Below are 17,456 nucleotides of genomic sequence, written 5' to 3'. Positions count from 1 at the left end.
AGCAACAGAACTATTGTATAGAAGTGCTATGTTGCGTTTGATAAAAAGATTCCTAACATTGCAAAGGAAAAAAAACTAAAAAATGCCTCGGGCCCATTTGGATCGATGTAACCTATGTGGCCCGAGGCAAAAAGTTTGCCTCAATAGAAATTATGTTCTCCCCCATAGAAAAGGCACGAGAATATTCAGTAAGAATAATGGAAACCAAGGAGGTTGTACTCCTCCCTTCCTATCTGGGATGTAAAATGTCCCGGATAACAATAGAGGAAGTGCCACCAGAAGCGCAAGTTGCATGGCTAGTGGCATCTTTGTGGTCACTTTCTATGCAAGTACATCTCCGTATGTATGTGTATGTATGTGTGTGTGTGTGTGTGTGTGTGTGTGTGTGTGTGTGTGTGTGTGTGTGTGTGCGTGCGTGTGTGTGTGTATGAATACAATACAACTCATTCATACATAATACACACACAAATGCACAAAGGTATATATTTATAGTTTTTGATATTTATGCAAATTCAGAAAAAATATAAATTGTTTATAACAAATAAAATAACGTTTTACTATCCTCAGTGTTTCTTGTGTGTTGTAATAAAAAGACTCAACTAATTATTGTTGTTTATTATAAACAGCTTTTTTTTTTTACAAAATTGAATAAAAATCTGGTCTTCGGAATGGTTTGTGTTACATAATGATTTTGTTTCTGGTACTGCTAGGCAATTGAAAAGTACCTCATTTGTTATCCTGAAACAAGTTGTCATTTAAACCTATAAAATCATTGTTACAATGGTATTTTAGTAGAAATAATATATATATATATATATATATATATATATATATATATATATATATATATATATATATATATATATATATATGAGAAATCAATCGGCAATGATTTTTTATTAACTTGATGTTAGTTTATGTTTCATATTCAGCAACCGGAAGTTTATTCTGATAATTACCTTTCTTTGACCTTAAAATTAATTCCCCAGCTCCTATCACAAAGCCTAAAATTATACAGGGCCATTTCTTGTTTCAACTTGTTACGTCTCTTAAACATGTTTTCTATTCATTTTCTACTTTGTTTATCATATAATTTCGCATGTGAATTGATTGACGACTCGTATTACTGTTATTTGATCAAATTATAACCTTAATCTATATTTCAACGAGTGGTCTAGCTAAGGAATTATTTATGACCACTACAAAGACAGCATCTTGTTCTCAACTCTATAGTATTTAATCTCTTTATCTCTTATTCTACTTTATGGTTTTATTTCTTTTATTTCTTTTGTTACTTTATTCCAATTTTGCTAAATCTTATTTATATATGTAGCTAGCATTATTATCCTTATTTTTACTTTTATTACTCTCGATTTGACTTCTATTACTTTTATATTTTACTTTTTTATTTTTTAAACTTTTACTTTATTTTCTACTTTTGATCTTCTCTTTCTATCTTATACACGCTAGTTAAATATAATCCAATATATTTAACATTTACTCTATGCTGAATTGTGGTACAGAATGGGCAGATTTTTGAAATCCAACGAACATTTATGCAGATATAACTTTTTAAAGGATAAACCTATTATAATGGATAATACTAAGTGAACTTTCTTTTTCTCTTTCTTTTTCCTTTTCCTTTTTGATGTAATCTTGGGACTAGCAATGTTTGCGGCTGAGGATAGCTTTAAACCATCCTGTATATCAACAATATATACTGATGTAATGACAGATTGTGTATAAAGCTTTGAAACCACGTGTACCGCAATATCCTTTGTGTTCTGTTTTCAATTTACGTTTGATATATATATATATATATATATATATATATATATATATATATATATATATATATATATATATATATATATATATATATATATATATATATATATATATATATATATATATATATATATATATATATATATATATATATACTAGTAGATACACCCGGCGTTTTCCAGGCTAAAGAAAATAATGAAATTTAAAAACACTGTCTAGATTACGTAGGTCTCAACTGCTAGTAGCACAGTGCAGGTGTCTCTCCAGTCCACTTCCTAGCATTACAATGTTTGCCTCAGTTGTCATTGCACCATAGAAACTCTAGTGTCATCTCCATAATGAACTGCTGGATCATAATTGAAAGCTGCTTCATAGAAGTTGCTTCTCTGAGCTGTTGCAACTACTCTTCGTTCTGCACTGGAGATCCTATTCCTTGTCAGCAGTGCACACCTCCGATTTCTTGACAGCTGCGCATAACTTTGAGATGCTCTGGTTTTTGTAGTGTACAATCAGTTCGTTTCTTGGCGTGCTTCCCTTTCTGCAGCTGTCTCTCTTTCTCTGGACAGAGACATTCTTTTGACTGATCTTGACATTGTAGACAAATTTGACACTTTCCTTCTATGCATGTCTATATACATTTACAGACATACACTGGTGCAGAAGATAGTAAACAATGAAAATAACTTGGTAACGGAAATTACGTTTTTTTTTTTTAATACGACAGGCTGAAAGTAAATAAGAAATTTTTACAGAAAATAAAGAATTGTACGGGTTGCAGCGAAATTTGTCACTCAGTGAACCAAAGAGCTAGTATCGAAGCAACCAGATAAAAACCGTCAAAAACAAAAAGGATGCATCACAAGTATGGAAGCAATTGGTGAAGCCATTTTCGCGTGAAAAGCGAATACACACACATCTCTATTTTAAATATATTATATATGTGTGTGTGTGTGTGTATCTATATAGTGAGAAAAAGAGAGAGTGAAAGAGGAAAAGAAAGGGAGAAAGAGAGAGGGAGAGAGAGAGAGAGGCTAATTGTTAAGTTAAATTAAAGGGAGGTAATGTTTTATCGTGAAGTGAGAGTTGATAAAGATTCACTGTGAGTGAAACCGCTTACAACTGTAAGCATATGACGGGAGTTCACACGTGCAGGACGGTGATTGGAGCAGTTATTAAAATTGTTGGAATAGCATTTAGCATTACGAAACAAATACCAAATACATTAACATAAACATTATTAAGATGAATATTAAAATAATTAATGAAAGTATTTTCTAGAAAATAAAATATAAAATGCAACGAAATTTACTGATTCAGAATAGGAAAATAGAGAGAAATTACGAAATGTTATTATTATCTGTTAACAAATTTGAGAATTGTTAGAAAGAAATTTGGAAAATTTGAAATGCGGTGTCATAGACATTAAGAAATATAATGTTAAAATTAGTTAAATTCATATCGATAGTGGATAAAAATATCTCAGGGTAGTGAGAATATCCAAATACACAAGTACAATGTCTGACTGGAGATTATAAGTAGGATTGGCTTCATCCCAGAATACAAAACAAATCATTCCTTCATTTCGTCAATATCTAAATCTACTTTATATGGCTTTACAACACCTTTTTTCACAGCATTAACAAACAAATCTCCCAAATATAAAATAAAAATAATCAGACTGAAAGCCGTCGATATACAATAATAGCTGCAGATATTTTCATCAGCAAACGTATAAAGACATGTAGTTAGTTTTGATTGGTCTATTTGTGAACAGTGTTGGCCAGAAATTAATATTGATTGTAAAACTATATAACGAAGCTGATGTTAAGACTGGAAACTCTCATATTAAAGCTTTCTGGATAAAAAAAAACATAAGACATTAAGATGAAAACTTTGCTTAAAAAAACTGATATAACTTGGCGATAATTTCAAGAATTGGAGGAAAAGTAAATTCAAGTTTGTCGCATTAATTTACAAGGTTGGAACAAGATTGGTACGTTTATCAAAACTGGATAAAACAAAAAGAAAAGGTTGTTGAAATCTCAATTTAATCTAAGGTTTACTTCGAAAGTCAACATTGATTCTTAAAGGTAAGTTGAATTAATATTAATATAGTTTGGAAGAAAGATAACAACGAAAATTGTCTTTACAATCCCATATTTTAGAAACTACTGTAGCTGTCCCATATCTGCATTACGTTAGAGACACCATTATAATTTCCAGAGAGAAATAGCAGTAGGTTTAGACTGGTAAAATCGTAAGAAGGATGGATAATATATCTCCCTAAAAATATATGATAAGAATTCGAACCAAACAGTTACAATTCTTCTGTATGCAAATGTGTAACCTTTTACATATGTAAGAAACCATTATTCTTTCCAGACAATGAATAATTTCCTAAAACATATTGAAGAGAAACTTTCAACATCAGCAATAATAATAATACTAAGGTTATTGAAATTGTTATAATTTGTAAATTGTGACTTAGTTCAGGAGTTAATGAGAAGCTGAGTCAAATATTTCCATTGAGAATGTAAGGCTGTCGGCATCTAGATATGAACTTACACAATACTACAAATACTGTCCAATTACTTCTCTCTTGTTACCTTCTATGTTTTCGGTTCTTATTGTTTTTGTTAATACAAACATCATTTCACGACAACAACAACTAGAAGAATGTCTTCACACAGTCGAGCTACATCACTTCTATATCACAGTATTTGACATATTACTTCATTATCCTGATGTAAATCTGCAGAAACTCTGTGAGAGACATCATACAATGTGTCGTTCAAACTGATTTCATTCTCAGTAGGTAATCATTTCCTTCTGATAATTCGTTTTGTGATTTTGCTGATATTGAATATTCTGATTTCACAATCTGCTCAACTTCATCTTTGGTGGATAGCTCATATCATGCATTCTTCATTTTGCACAGCTTACTTCTTTCACGATTCACTTGACTTACTTTTCTAAACCCCATATTGCAGGTTGTCAAGTGAATTGTTGGAAACCTATCAAGTTCTGCCCTCGAGGTTAGATTAATTTCGTTGATGGTTGAAGCCATATTTTCCGATTTATATACATACATTAAATATTTGGCTGAAATGCCCCTATGTTTATTTGTGATGTTGAAGAACTCCTCTTGTTTATTAATTTGCATATTTCTCGGAAGAGAAATATAAACGCTTATAATTTTTTTCATATATCATTTCACTTACTCCTTAGATGAACTATTTTCTTGAAACAATTACCCAATTTTTTTTAATGTATTAAAACTTATTCTTTTGCACATTTGTGGAAGACGGGGTTCGATTTCATATTCGCAGCATCAATGATTTCTTTCTCTGCTATTTCTTATTTATATTTCTGCTTTAATTTTATCTCCAAATTGTTAGTATGCTTTTTAAGTTGTATTTGTAGTTGTGTAGTCATTTGTTCACTTCAGTAGATTGAAATATTTGTTTTTTTGTCACACCAATATTTTTATAATTATCCTTGTGAAACTTTCATGAGTTGCCTCTAGGACCGATGACTATGCAAATATATATATTTTATATAATATATTACTATTAATATCAGGAAATCAATATTAGAAAAATCTTCAGAGATATATATACGTGTGTAAAATAATTTTTGTATCAAAAATATAAATATATATAAATATATGTAAATATGTATAAATATATAATAATATAGAAGTCAGTTTAAAAGTTTCGAATTCAGTTTATAAAGTATCTTACGATCGTTTCGCAGAAGTGCTGTCCCTATAATAGAATCCTATATTGATAAGCATTTATAGACAACTCTTCTGCTCTTCAGAGATATAAAATGTGAAATTTGTATAATTTATCGAATGGCAGTTTTTTTTTTAAAATATCAAGTAATATGGGAAAATGGAATTTGTTTGAAATATAAATTAAAATTTAAAAACTACTGCTTTTGATTTTTGTAAGTACACTTTAGTATGAGAATCTTGAAATTCTTATATGCCTCCCTGGTATGTCTTCTGTAGTAATCCATAATAATTATGTATAAAATCCATTATATTGTCCTGTATTCCAAATATAGTTCATAGACTTAAATAATATAAAATAGAATTATATGTGAAATTATGTAATGGATTTTATACATAATTATTATGGATTACTACAGAAGACTTACCAAGGATATATATATATATCCAGCTAAGGGATATTATCTATCCAATATACTAGTGGTAGAATACCCAATTATTAATATACAAGTGTTTTTTCATTGCATAGAAGTTGCATTACTGATGTAACAAATGGGTGAGGGTAAAAAGTTATTTTACCCTTAATTTATATAGCAATAAGAAAATGGAGGGGATCAAAAAAGACAATTATAGCAGTACACATACATGCATAACATATTATGCTTTAAATATATAATATATAAAATATAAAAATACTGCTATAATTGTATTTTTAAAAAATGAATAAATAGACGTAATATAATGTCTATAAGTTGATGAATACCAACTCTTGATCCCCTCCATTTTCTTCTTGATATATATATTTCAGCAATAATGAAAACATCGACTGAATATTACACAGTCTACAAGGTGCTGCAATGTTTGACAATTATGGTTATCGTGATTCTCAACACTGTGGAACCGAAATACGTGGAAAAATTTTTTAAACAATTACCAAATCCAAGATGCATAAATAGTCGAATTGGCTTAAAGAATAAAACGGCTTCTATCACAGAATGTGCATTATATTGTATGTCAGACACCAGATGTGGTTATTTTAATTATTGCAACGGTAAATGCATCCTGTATAAGAGATGGTACAGCACCAAACTTGTAGATTATGATTGCGACTGTACATCTTATTTGATGCTCTATAGAAAAAGTGAGTAAATCACATTTTTTGTTATATTCCATTTCCACCATTATCCTCATACAATGCCCCTAACTAACTACCTGAATATTGGGTGTCTCTGTTTTTTTCTTTGTTTTTTGTTCAGTTTGTCTGCTTGACTGATTCATGCATCCCGTTTCTGTCCCCCTGTATGAGAAAGCACTAAAACGGGAAATTCACAAATTTTAGCAAATATATTAGACTTTGCTTCTGTTTTTAATATGGAGTGTTTTATGTTCATTTATTCTTTTTCAGGAAATTATTTTCACATATATTGTGTAGACTTATATTGGAAAAGGAGATTAATTTGACAAAAACCCGGTTGAACATAATATCAGAACAAAATTTCTTTATCACTTTTTACTGGTTTCGTCCATGTACTAGCTGTAATTTGTCAGCAACACAACATACTTTAAAATCCTGAGCGTTATTTAAAAAATCATATCTTGTTTTTCTTTCTTTTCTGTGATTGGTATGCGATAAACCTACTCGTGCCGTATACAATGGTTGATGGATTGCTCATCAATTTAACGTAATGGATAAAATATTTCACACATCGTAGAAATTCTACAGGCATACATTAGTCAAGTATTATCTCCATATAGGAAGTGGAGCGGTTTTCTACGAACAGATACCCTGAAAATATAACCAGAACACAATCATTAAACATATCAAGTAAGAGAAAGTCATCACAACAAAGCCATGGGAATTAATACCAGTATTAATCTTCATAACTTCTGATTATCTCACTTATTTTAGGCATCCATAAAGCATTGTGCAAACTATATCTGAAGTAACAGGCTTCTTTTTCATTGTCTTCAAAAATCGTGCATTCTCAGTGATGGTGATAGAAACCCACTTCAGTCCATTACTCAGCTATTCTGAGCGGCGTCGCTATTAGGACAAAGAAATGATTTATATAACAACATTATTTTCTACGCATGCAATGTTTGAGAATCTAACTATCTACCTAAATATCTAAATTTATATTAAAACGGTTAAACCTTCAAAGTAGTGACAAGTACCAAGTATTAAAATTCCTGATGATATCTCATGGCACCTCACACCATATGATAATTGTGGTAAAACTCAGTACCAAACTTCATAAATTCAAGGGGAGAGACTTTATGCGGTCAGCCAACCTATTTGAAATATTAAGCAAACCTTCCTACAATCACATCCTGTTAGCTTGAAAAGAACGGCACTATTGTTCTAGGTATGAAATATGAGATAGAGAATGGGATGGTCATGTCTGCAACAACTTTTCCCTTAGGATTTCTCAATCAGGGTTGACTATAACTATGAAACTATTCTTACCACACAGCTACGTCTACGCCTGAAACTAAAAATGAAAAATATCAACATGAATCTTAGGAAAGTTATATAATGGGTATTATAATTTCTAAACCAATACAATAATTTTCACTGCACGGTAGAAAATAGTATATTTTCTTTAAAATCTTAATAAAATTTATTTAAAAATCCCGTGTATCCGTTTCCCCACAGGATTTCTCAATCAGGGTTGACTTGGCGCTGAATAACAACAATTACGGCGTTTCAGTATTAAAATCTTAATAAAGTTTAATTACAATTCTTCTTTACATATGAAGTATTCCTTAAAACATTCATTTTCATTTAATATTCATACAGGTACAGACTGGCAAAAAGTATTTGTCATGAGAAAAACTTTTTTTGTAAGAAATCCTTTTTATTTACACTGGGACAGCATGCCTATTGCAAAGGTAATACATTTTTACGTTCAAAGTGATTGTCATTTAATAAGCAATCAACATATGTGATAATACTTTATGTTTTTAAACATTTGATTTTTAGAATTTTCTTCTTGTCCACATCGCAATGGCGTAAGTATTGCTGTTAGTGTTTGTTTTCTTATTGCTGTTTAACTCCTGTGGTTAAAGGGGTTCCAATCTTGACATCCACTCTTGTTTTCGCACATTGTTTATCTTAACTTGATTATCTATCCACTACAACCGTTTTATTCTTTATCAGAAAGCAAGATGTAATTAAAGCGGGGTTTGGCTGCTTTTTCTGGCAAATCGATCGACTACTTAAATATTTATTGAGTCAAATGTTACTAAAAATGAAGTCTTTAATTTACAATGAGTCTCACATATACACGCTGATTCACAAGCACACAGAAACACGTGCAAGCCGCATATATTTACAAATGTCTTATGGTAAGTTTTGTTGTATCTAGAGTGAGACATTCTGTTTTAATGCTCTATTAATTAACACACTCACCAGTTCGAATTCCACTCATTTACTTATTCTTTTTCTAAAATTTTCTTTCCTTCTTGCAACCTCTTCTGTAGTTGTTGACCCTGTCCGTTATCGATTAAGTTTTTGCGTATATAAGCTCAGCCGTACCTTTCATCGAATATACCTAAAAAGAACAGTGAACGATCGAGGAAGCCTCTACAGAAATAGTAGTTAAATCAACAATCGTATAACAGATCTTACGCCCTTAAAAAGTAGAATAGGTGGGAGCAATTGTACAAATTTCGTTAGAAACTCTCTGCGTGCAAAAACAAACTATATGGTCACGAGTGGAATGTCTTTGGTTATAAGTCAGATCGATGAGAGTTGTTCGGCTAAACAACGTGCAAGAAGAAAGAATATTAATGTTCATTAAATTGTATTTCTCTATAACCAGCAGCAGCAGCAGCAGTAGCAGCAGCAGCAACAGCAGTAGTAGTAGTAGTAGTAGTAGTAATAGTAGTTATTATGAATATTGTTATTAGTGAGATAAAGGCAGTACAGCTCAAATACAGAAAATCAGAATAGGGACCACAATACCTTACACCAAAATGCGGGATTAAAATAAAGAGACAAAAGAATAATCGTCACAGTAGCTTTAGCAACTTGATTATAAAATAACAACAGCTGTACAAGCACCAATATGCATACTCTTTCTAGATGTTATTGCCGATGAAAGAATTTTGGATATGAACGAGAGCAGAGGGATGTTACGAAGGAAGTAATTTCTTTGCCCAAATCTTTTTTCCGAGAGAGAGAGTAAAGAAGGTTACATAACTCTTTTATGCGACAGGAAGCGGGGGATTGTCGTGTACCTGCAACGAACGAACTAAAAGAAGTATTAGTCGCTGGGTGGAAGGATATTATATCAACATTAACAAGTTCTATAGTCGTATCACCTTTGTCTTGAAGATCAGGGGCGAAGCAAAGCGTCAAGAAAAAATAGTACGACACAATCCGCCCTTAAGCTTGTCTCGCAGTAAATAGGCAAGCGTATTGATAGTGACTTCGAATTCTGAACCCTCACTCAGCGCAAACTCTCATGCACGCTTCTCTCTCTCTCACCTTTCTCACTCTCTCTCACTTTTCTCTCTCTCTCTCTCACTTTTTTCTCTCTCTCACACTTTTCTCTCTTTCTCTCACTTTTATCTCTCTCTCTCTCACTTTTATCTCTCTCTCTTGCTTTTACTCTCTCCCTTGCTTTTACTCTCTCTCTCATTATTTGTCTCTCATATCACACTTTCTTTATAGTTTGTTCTCTCGTGATCTCCTCTCTCATTTCTTTTTCTATTCTCTCCAGCTTTCACTTTCTGGGATTAATTTTTAATCTTATTTGGATTTTTACTTGAAGGTCAGACTCAGTTTTAGTAACATCGAAAATGTTACTCAATCATTAAACTTCAATGGAACAGACACGAACCATACATCTTGGTTTCAGGAAGATAAACTCTTATCAACGCCTTGGCGTAATGGTCCACCGATGAAGTACATATTCAATGAGGTGTATGTATTCTGGTTTTGATCTTTTTTAGCCCTCAATTAAACAGGCCACAGTACTTGACTCATTGTTTATTGTTGTCGATCTCGGAAGGAATAAAGGTAAACGTGATTTCAGGAGCATTCAATCTCAGAACATAGAACGCCTAATCACATACTGCAAGGCATATTGTCCGACGAACTGAAGATTCATCTTTATATAATAATGGCTTCTAATTTAGGCACAACTCCGGCAATTTTGATTGGTGGATATTAGTTGATTAGACTGATCTATGCAATAACTTTACACTGCTATACGTAGTGGCTATTTTAGTAATGAATTCGACTAATGAGCAATGGATGATTAATGGGTTAGATGGGTACTGATGAAGGAGTAATAACTCCCGATATATCATATACGCCCATCACCAATTTTTCTCCTCGATCTCATTCTTTGTTTACATCTGACATCTCGGATACGAAAGGTCATAACAAAATCAGTGATGGTTATAATTTCTATGGAAATCCGTAGGGATAACCTTAACAGATGATCTTCATAGTGGACCTAGCGGATAACCGGATTCCTCCGATGGAAAAAAAGGCAACAATGTTCGGGCACTGGTCGAGTGCGTACAGAATTGATTCATAGCTTTGAACACACCTCAGCCCCCCCCCCCCCCGGCTGATGGTATTCTCCTTGGCTGTAATCGGTAATACTCACCAAGATTTCAGGAAATTATACAAGTGTTCCGGATCGAAAGCCCTCTGGAACAGACCAGAGAAATAAGTCTCTTCGCCACTTACAGTATCCCCAAGAATATGGTCATTCTTGTCCGCCACTAGACCTATATAGATCGTCAAAATTCTAACTTCTACCTTCCCCGTTACCAGACTGTCTGAAGAATGCGATCGCCTGATGACACTTCAGATGCTAAGCACCCAGTCTCGATCTGCGATTAATTCAAGAGTGCAGCTCAATCAAAGACATGAGGTGCAGAAAAGCGAGTCTGACAAACGGTGGCCACACTTGCCTAGCGTCAATGAAACGCTGGAGATGTGGTAGGATCAGGGCCAGTCTGAGTGTCACCAGCCGCAGTATGCTGGGTCCTCCACTAAGTGGTTGTTGATAACAAATGGAGCCCTTGACGAGCGGACGCATCTCTCACAAAAAGCGGGAAAGTAGGCGCACCAGTCTGTTCAAATGTAAACTGGGGCGAGCTAAGGCAGTCGGACGGTAGTATGTGATAGATACAAAGCGGCGAGCTGGCAGAAACGTTATCACGCCGGGCGAAATGATAAGCGGTATTTCGTCTGCCTTTACGTTCTGGGTTCAAATCCCGCAGAGGTAGACTTTGCCTTTCATCTTTTCGGGGTCTATCAATAAATTAAGTACCAGTTGCGTATTATGGTCTAAGAAACACCGAATTATGGCTTTGTTGCCATGTTGTCTTTAGCCTATCAGAAACATCGACCGGCTCTCGTACCCGTTTGACTTAGAGCACGTATCTTATATTTGGCGATGCAGCATTCGTACTTAGTGTTGAGAGCCCATCTCAACACGATCACATCGGTTGCGCTGCCTTTCCTGAGACCCTCTTCCAAAGACTCCGTCTATTATAATTTTCAATAGAATTACGACCTTGTTACACCTAATGACTTCTATTCTAACCACGTTTTTTTAAGGCGAACTATCATTTTTGTGATGATCGACCCCAATGTATGTCCGCTAAACTAATTTCTAATCCTGTTTTTGTAAGCAGAGCATGTCGGGAAGAACGCGTTCAGCTTCCTATGACTGGATCCTTGCGAAGCAGATCTAAGTTGACCGTACAGGTCAGAAATTTGTGGTCTGTGTAGCCGGCGATTTAAAAAGTTGACAACTTATGCTACGCTTGTCTGGTGGTTTACAAAATACTCTATCACGACACTACCTAGACAAACCGATGCACTTCGTTCACATTACATTTGAGAAATACTCACAAAACTCTCTGATCACTATTGAACTTTGAACTAAACCGAATAAACGTTTGATGTACTCAATATTTTATTTCTTTCTTTTTCTATACCATGAATAACAAACTGAGTATGACACATTAGCATGATCGGTGGGGAGTTAACATCGACTCAATTAAACACAACTGCCAGCAATAATTGCAAAATAATTATTTATTATTACGTTCATGGAATTTCTGTGCGTATTGCATTATGCTAATTATAAAATGTAATATACTGATTACAGGAAATCATTTCTTAAAATCGTGAAGAAAGCAAACGAAAATGATATCAAGATGTTAGCAGAACGTGTTGGTCATAAACAATTTTCGATGTATTATATGGAACAGCAGGGTAAGTTACATATATATATATATATATATATATATATATCCTCTTTTTGTGTGCATATATGTGTGTGTGTGTGTGAGTGTGAATGCGTGTGTGTTTGTGTGTGTGTGTGTCTGTGTGGCTCGTGCGTGCGGGTATGTATCTATAAAGTTGCGAGTATTATGTATTATGTATTTGAACAACAGAATCAGAGAAGTTTATACTGAAAACCACACCATATATATATATATATATATATATATATATATATATATATATATATATATATATATATATATATATATATATATATATATATATATATATATATATATATATATATATATATATATATATATATATATATATATATATATATATATATATATATATATATATATATATATATATATATATATATATATATATATATATATATATATATATATATATATATATATATATATATATATATATATATATATATATATATATATATATATATATATATATATATATATATATATATATATATATATATATATATATATATATATATATATATATATATATATATATATATATATATATATATATATATATATATATATATATATATATATATATATATATATATATATATATATATATATATATATATATATATATATATATATATATATATATATATATATATATATATATATATATATATATATATATATATATATATATATATATATATATATATATATATATATATATATATATATATATATATATATATATATATATATATATATATATATATATATATATATATATATATATATATATATATATATATATATATATATATATATATATATATATATATATATATATATATATATATATATATATATATATATATATATATATATATATATATATATATATATATATATATATATATATATATATATATATATATATATATATATATATATATATATATATATATATATATATATATATATATATATATATATATATATATATATATATATATATATATATATATATATATATATATATATATATATATATATATATATATATATATATATATATATATATATATATATATATATAGACGTTAATAACACGACGCTCTAACCAACTGAGTTATATATATATATATATATATATATATATATATATATATATATATATATATATATATATAACTCAGTTGGTTAGAGCGTCGTGTTATTAACGTCTATGTCCAGAGTTCGAGCCGTGTGCTGGTCAATCACATGGTTCCGGGTTCAGTCCCACTGCGTAGCACCTTGAAGAAGTGTCTTCGAGTAAATCTTGAGCCGGCCGAAGCCTTGTGAGTGGATTTTGTAGAAACGGAAAGGAACTCTTCGTATACATACATACATACATACATACATACATACATATATGTATATATATATATATATATATATATATATATATGTATATGTATGTATGTGGATAATTTGATTTTTTGCTAATATAACATAGCCTTACATTGGGCTTGCGATAGGATTTAAATTTCTCTAATTGCAAATATAAGTTAATATCTAAAAAAATCAACGTTATTAAGGTTACTTTCTATCGTAATCCGTAAGCCCATTCTTTGGAAGAGAGTAATGAGATTCTTGCTAAGCTTATCTAACTGATGTCCGTTTGAATTATAGGTGAGTATAATACTGTCATCCCAGTATAATTCTGCATCTATATGCCCGTGGGCATATGGCGTAGTCGTTAAGAGCGCGGGTCACTAACCCCAAGATTCCGAGTTCGATTCCAAGCAGTGACCTGAACACTAATAATGATAATAATAATAATAATAATAATAACATCGAAAAATACATTAGGAATCAGAACCCAGGTTCGAAATTTCCCCAAGACACCTGAAGAAGGCTGGAGGGTATATCAGCCGAAACGTTGTGTTAACAACAAACAAGAAGAGGACAAATATCCGTCGACTGTAAATAATGTAAATAATGTATTTTACAATAATCTATCTCATAATATGACTTACATTGATATCATATTTCGGGTAAATCATGCAAATACAACATAAACAAATTCTGAAATCATTATTAATAATTATACATGAAACATGTCCCTTAAAATATATTTGAATTGCTGCCAAATCAATCGATAAACTAAACACCCAAAATACTACAAATTATGTTTGCTCTTTGACTGACGTCAAATACCAACCTGTTGAGCCTAACTCTGTACTTCCTACTGATTAGATATGGTGATTTAATTGAATTTAGAATAAATGATATTTATAATGCAGGCATTAATGAGGCGTCTTAATATTGGTCTTAAACATTTATTTCTGTATTCATGTGTTTATTTTTGAGATAAACGTCCATGCAACTTTTGTATAATTGTGACCACCATTGTTAGATAAATAATCTTTTTTAAACACATCTTTTCTTAATTTCAGGCAATTCGTTAATGAAATTGCAAACCATGAATGTCTTCGTGTTATTCAAGTAGAATTTGCATATAGTTCATAAAACTGAATATACTTTTATTACCTCTCCTGGCAACTACATCTGACGCAAGTATTCCACTGGAACGTACTTTTTTACGTTCTTCAGACTGATAAAAATAATGTGTTTCACGTGGGTAATTCAACTAAGGAAGGTACCAAAATGTAGCACAGCCCATATTAGAAAATATAAATAAAATATAATTGAAAACAATAAAGGATCTGTTGTTCTTTATCCATTGATAACCACTAGTGAAGAGGTACATTAGTTCATAAGTTTCCCAGCAAGTGACCATCAGGTCTTTGTGTATTTCAGATGATTTTGTTCATTTTAAAACATTTTTAAAAGCAATAACGCGTGACTTAAAAACGATAATACATTATTTGAGGATATTTCGATGAGGATGTAATTGCTGCCTCACTCTAATTTTTATACGCACGCGCACACGTGTATGTGTATGTGTGCGCGCGTGCATGCGCATCTATGTGTGTTTGCGGGTGTGATATTTTACTTCCAAGCATAGTGTTTCGTGCTAAGAATGTTATCATATATCTTGTATTTTGTTTCATCTATCTATCTATCTATCTATCTATCTATCTATCTATCTATCTATCTATCTTCAATCTATCTATTTATCTATCGATCTATAGTTAATTCGAGGAAGTTAAGTCTTCATTAGGGATTATAAAATCCAAGGTATTCCACTGGTTGTATCCGTATCATATAATGGTAAAGTCATTTGCATACGTTAAGGTTTATTGAAATTTTTCAATATTGAAGGAAAAACAAGGATAAAATACGGAGAATAAATGAATGTAATTACTGATTTATTTGCATGTTTGATATGTCCCGCATTATGACGACATAACTTCGTCGTCTGCTTGACTGGCCCAAACAGCATACCTCACTGATTGACACTGCTTAATGAGTCTGTCCACTATATGTTAGTAGTGCATCAGCACACTTCCCACCTGGGGGCGTCCACCACAACACCTCCCCCATTTGAGATTTCTTTCTTCATATCTTTTCCTTCTAACAAGAATTATTTATATCTTCTTATTTAGATATTTTCTTGTTCCACACAGAATTATATATTTTTTTTAATGCCGCACGTAGTACCAGTCCACATTATTTACCGGTAGCGCTATTGACATATAGCGACCTGACTTAAAACCTTCGAACAGTATTATTATTATTATTATTATGTTGTTTTTTTTTTCTTCTTTTCTTCAAATTTTCTCACATTTCTCGCCGAGTGTTTCCGGACACCTAGGGCAGAGAAACTCGTTGTATGCGTTCCCAATTTACACACGCAAATTCACAGGTAAAACATGTATTTACAAAAAAAAAAAAAAAAAAAATTCATGAATGGATGTTGTTTTCACAGCGATAATGCTCTTCTTAGTACATGAGTCGTTCCAGTTAGCACGATTTTTTGCACTTCCTGTAGAGATGGTAAGCCTGATATCATTTTCAAATAGGTTTCAGTACCTTTTTTTATCATATCCGGTTTATTAGCTTTTATAGTCTTGTCGGTATGTACGGGGAAGTCCCAGAGAATCGATACATTTTCTCCCTCAGTCACAGCTTCAGGATGGTGTTTATACCATTTGTCAGCGGTTTTGATTTTATAATGCTGACATATTGTCCAGTGTAAATACTGGCCAACTCTGTCATGTCTTGCTTTATATTCTACAGGTGCTAAGACTCTACACCCTGAGATTAGGTGGTCTATAGTTTCAATCGCATCATTACAAAATCGGCATTTTGGGTGAGCTCCATTTTTTATCACATTGGCTTGGTAGTTCCGGGTTAATAAGCTTTGGTCTTGAGCAGCCAATATGAAACCTTCACTCTCTGCTTTTAGCCCTGAACTTCGTAACCACTGATGCGTGCGTTTCTGGTCGACATCAGCTTGTTTGCTACGAGTTACATACTTGCCATGCAGAGGTTTCTGTTCCCATCTGCTAGCTAATTTTTCATGTGCTTTTGTCTTTGCAATTAATTTTATTTTCTTTGCAGCAGCAGTTGGCGCATTTCCTTCAACCTGATCAAGCTGGTGGGTATCTAAGAGTTCGGTAGCGAATTTTTTGCTCTCTTTCAGAATAGAGTGAAGTTTTTTCGGTCTTTCATGTTTTTCAACAAGTTTCAGCATCCAATCGTTGGTTGTTTCAAGGTATTT

The 17,456-nt window shown here is 31.9% G+C and overlaps 1 protein-coding gene across 1 annotated transcript; it reads left to right on the top strand.

The window, feature by feature from the left end:
- Nucleotides 1-2,901: 2,901 nt before the first annotated feature.
- On the top strand, nt 2,902-15,491 carry LOC106876623 (uncharacterized). The gene is made up of 6 exons (XM_014925238.3): nt 2,902-3,878; nt 6,333-6,665; nt 8,325-8,416; nt 10,303-10,454; nt 12,667-12,773; nt 15,226-15,491. The coding sequence occupies exons 2-6, from the start codon at nt 6,338-6,340 to the stop codon at nt 15,276-15,278; spliced, it is 732 nt and encodes a 243-aa protein (XP_014780724.1). The 5' UTR covers nt 2,902-3,878; nt 6,333-6,337; the 3' UTR covers nt 15,279-15,491.
- Nucleotides 15,492-17,456: the final 1,965 nt, after the last annotated feature.

This window comes from Octopus bimaculoides, chromosome 8 (genome assembly GCF_046866305.1).
Source record: "Octopus bimaculoides isolate indiv1 chromosome 8, ASM4686630v1, whole genome shotgun sequence".
Taxonomy (NCBI): domain Eukaryota; kingdom Metazoa; phylum Mollusca; class Cephalopoda; order Octopoda; family Octopodidae; genus Octopus; species Octopus bimaculoides.
Note: the sequence above shows the minus strand (reverse complement) of the source record. Positions and strands in the feature narration are given on the sequence as shown.

Excerpts from the sequence above, each read along its gene's own strand:
- LOC106876623 (XM_014925238.3), top strand. The coding sequence starts at position 6,338 with ATGAAAACATCGACTGAATATTACACAGTCTACAAGGTGCTGCAATGT. Across the intron at positions 6,666-8,324 it reads TTTGATGCTCTATAGAAAAA|GTACAGACTGGCAAAAAGTA; the intron begins GTGAGTAAATCA and ends ATATTCATACAG. Across the intron at positions 12,774-15,225 it reads GTATTATATGGAACAGCAGG|GCAATTCGTTAATGAAATTG; the intron begins GTAAGTTACATA and ends TCTTAATTTCAG.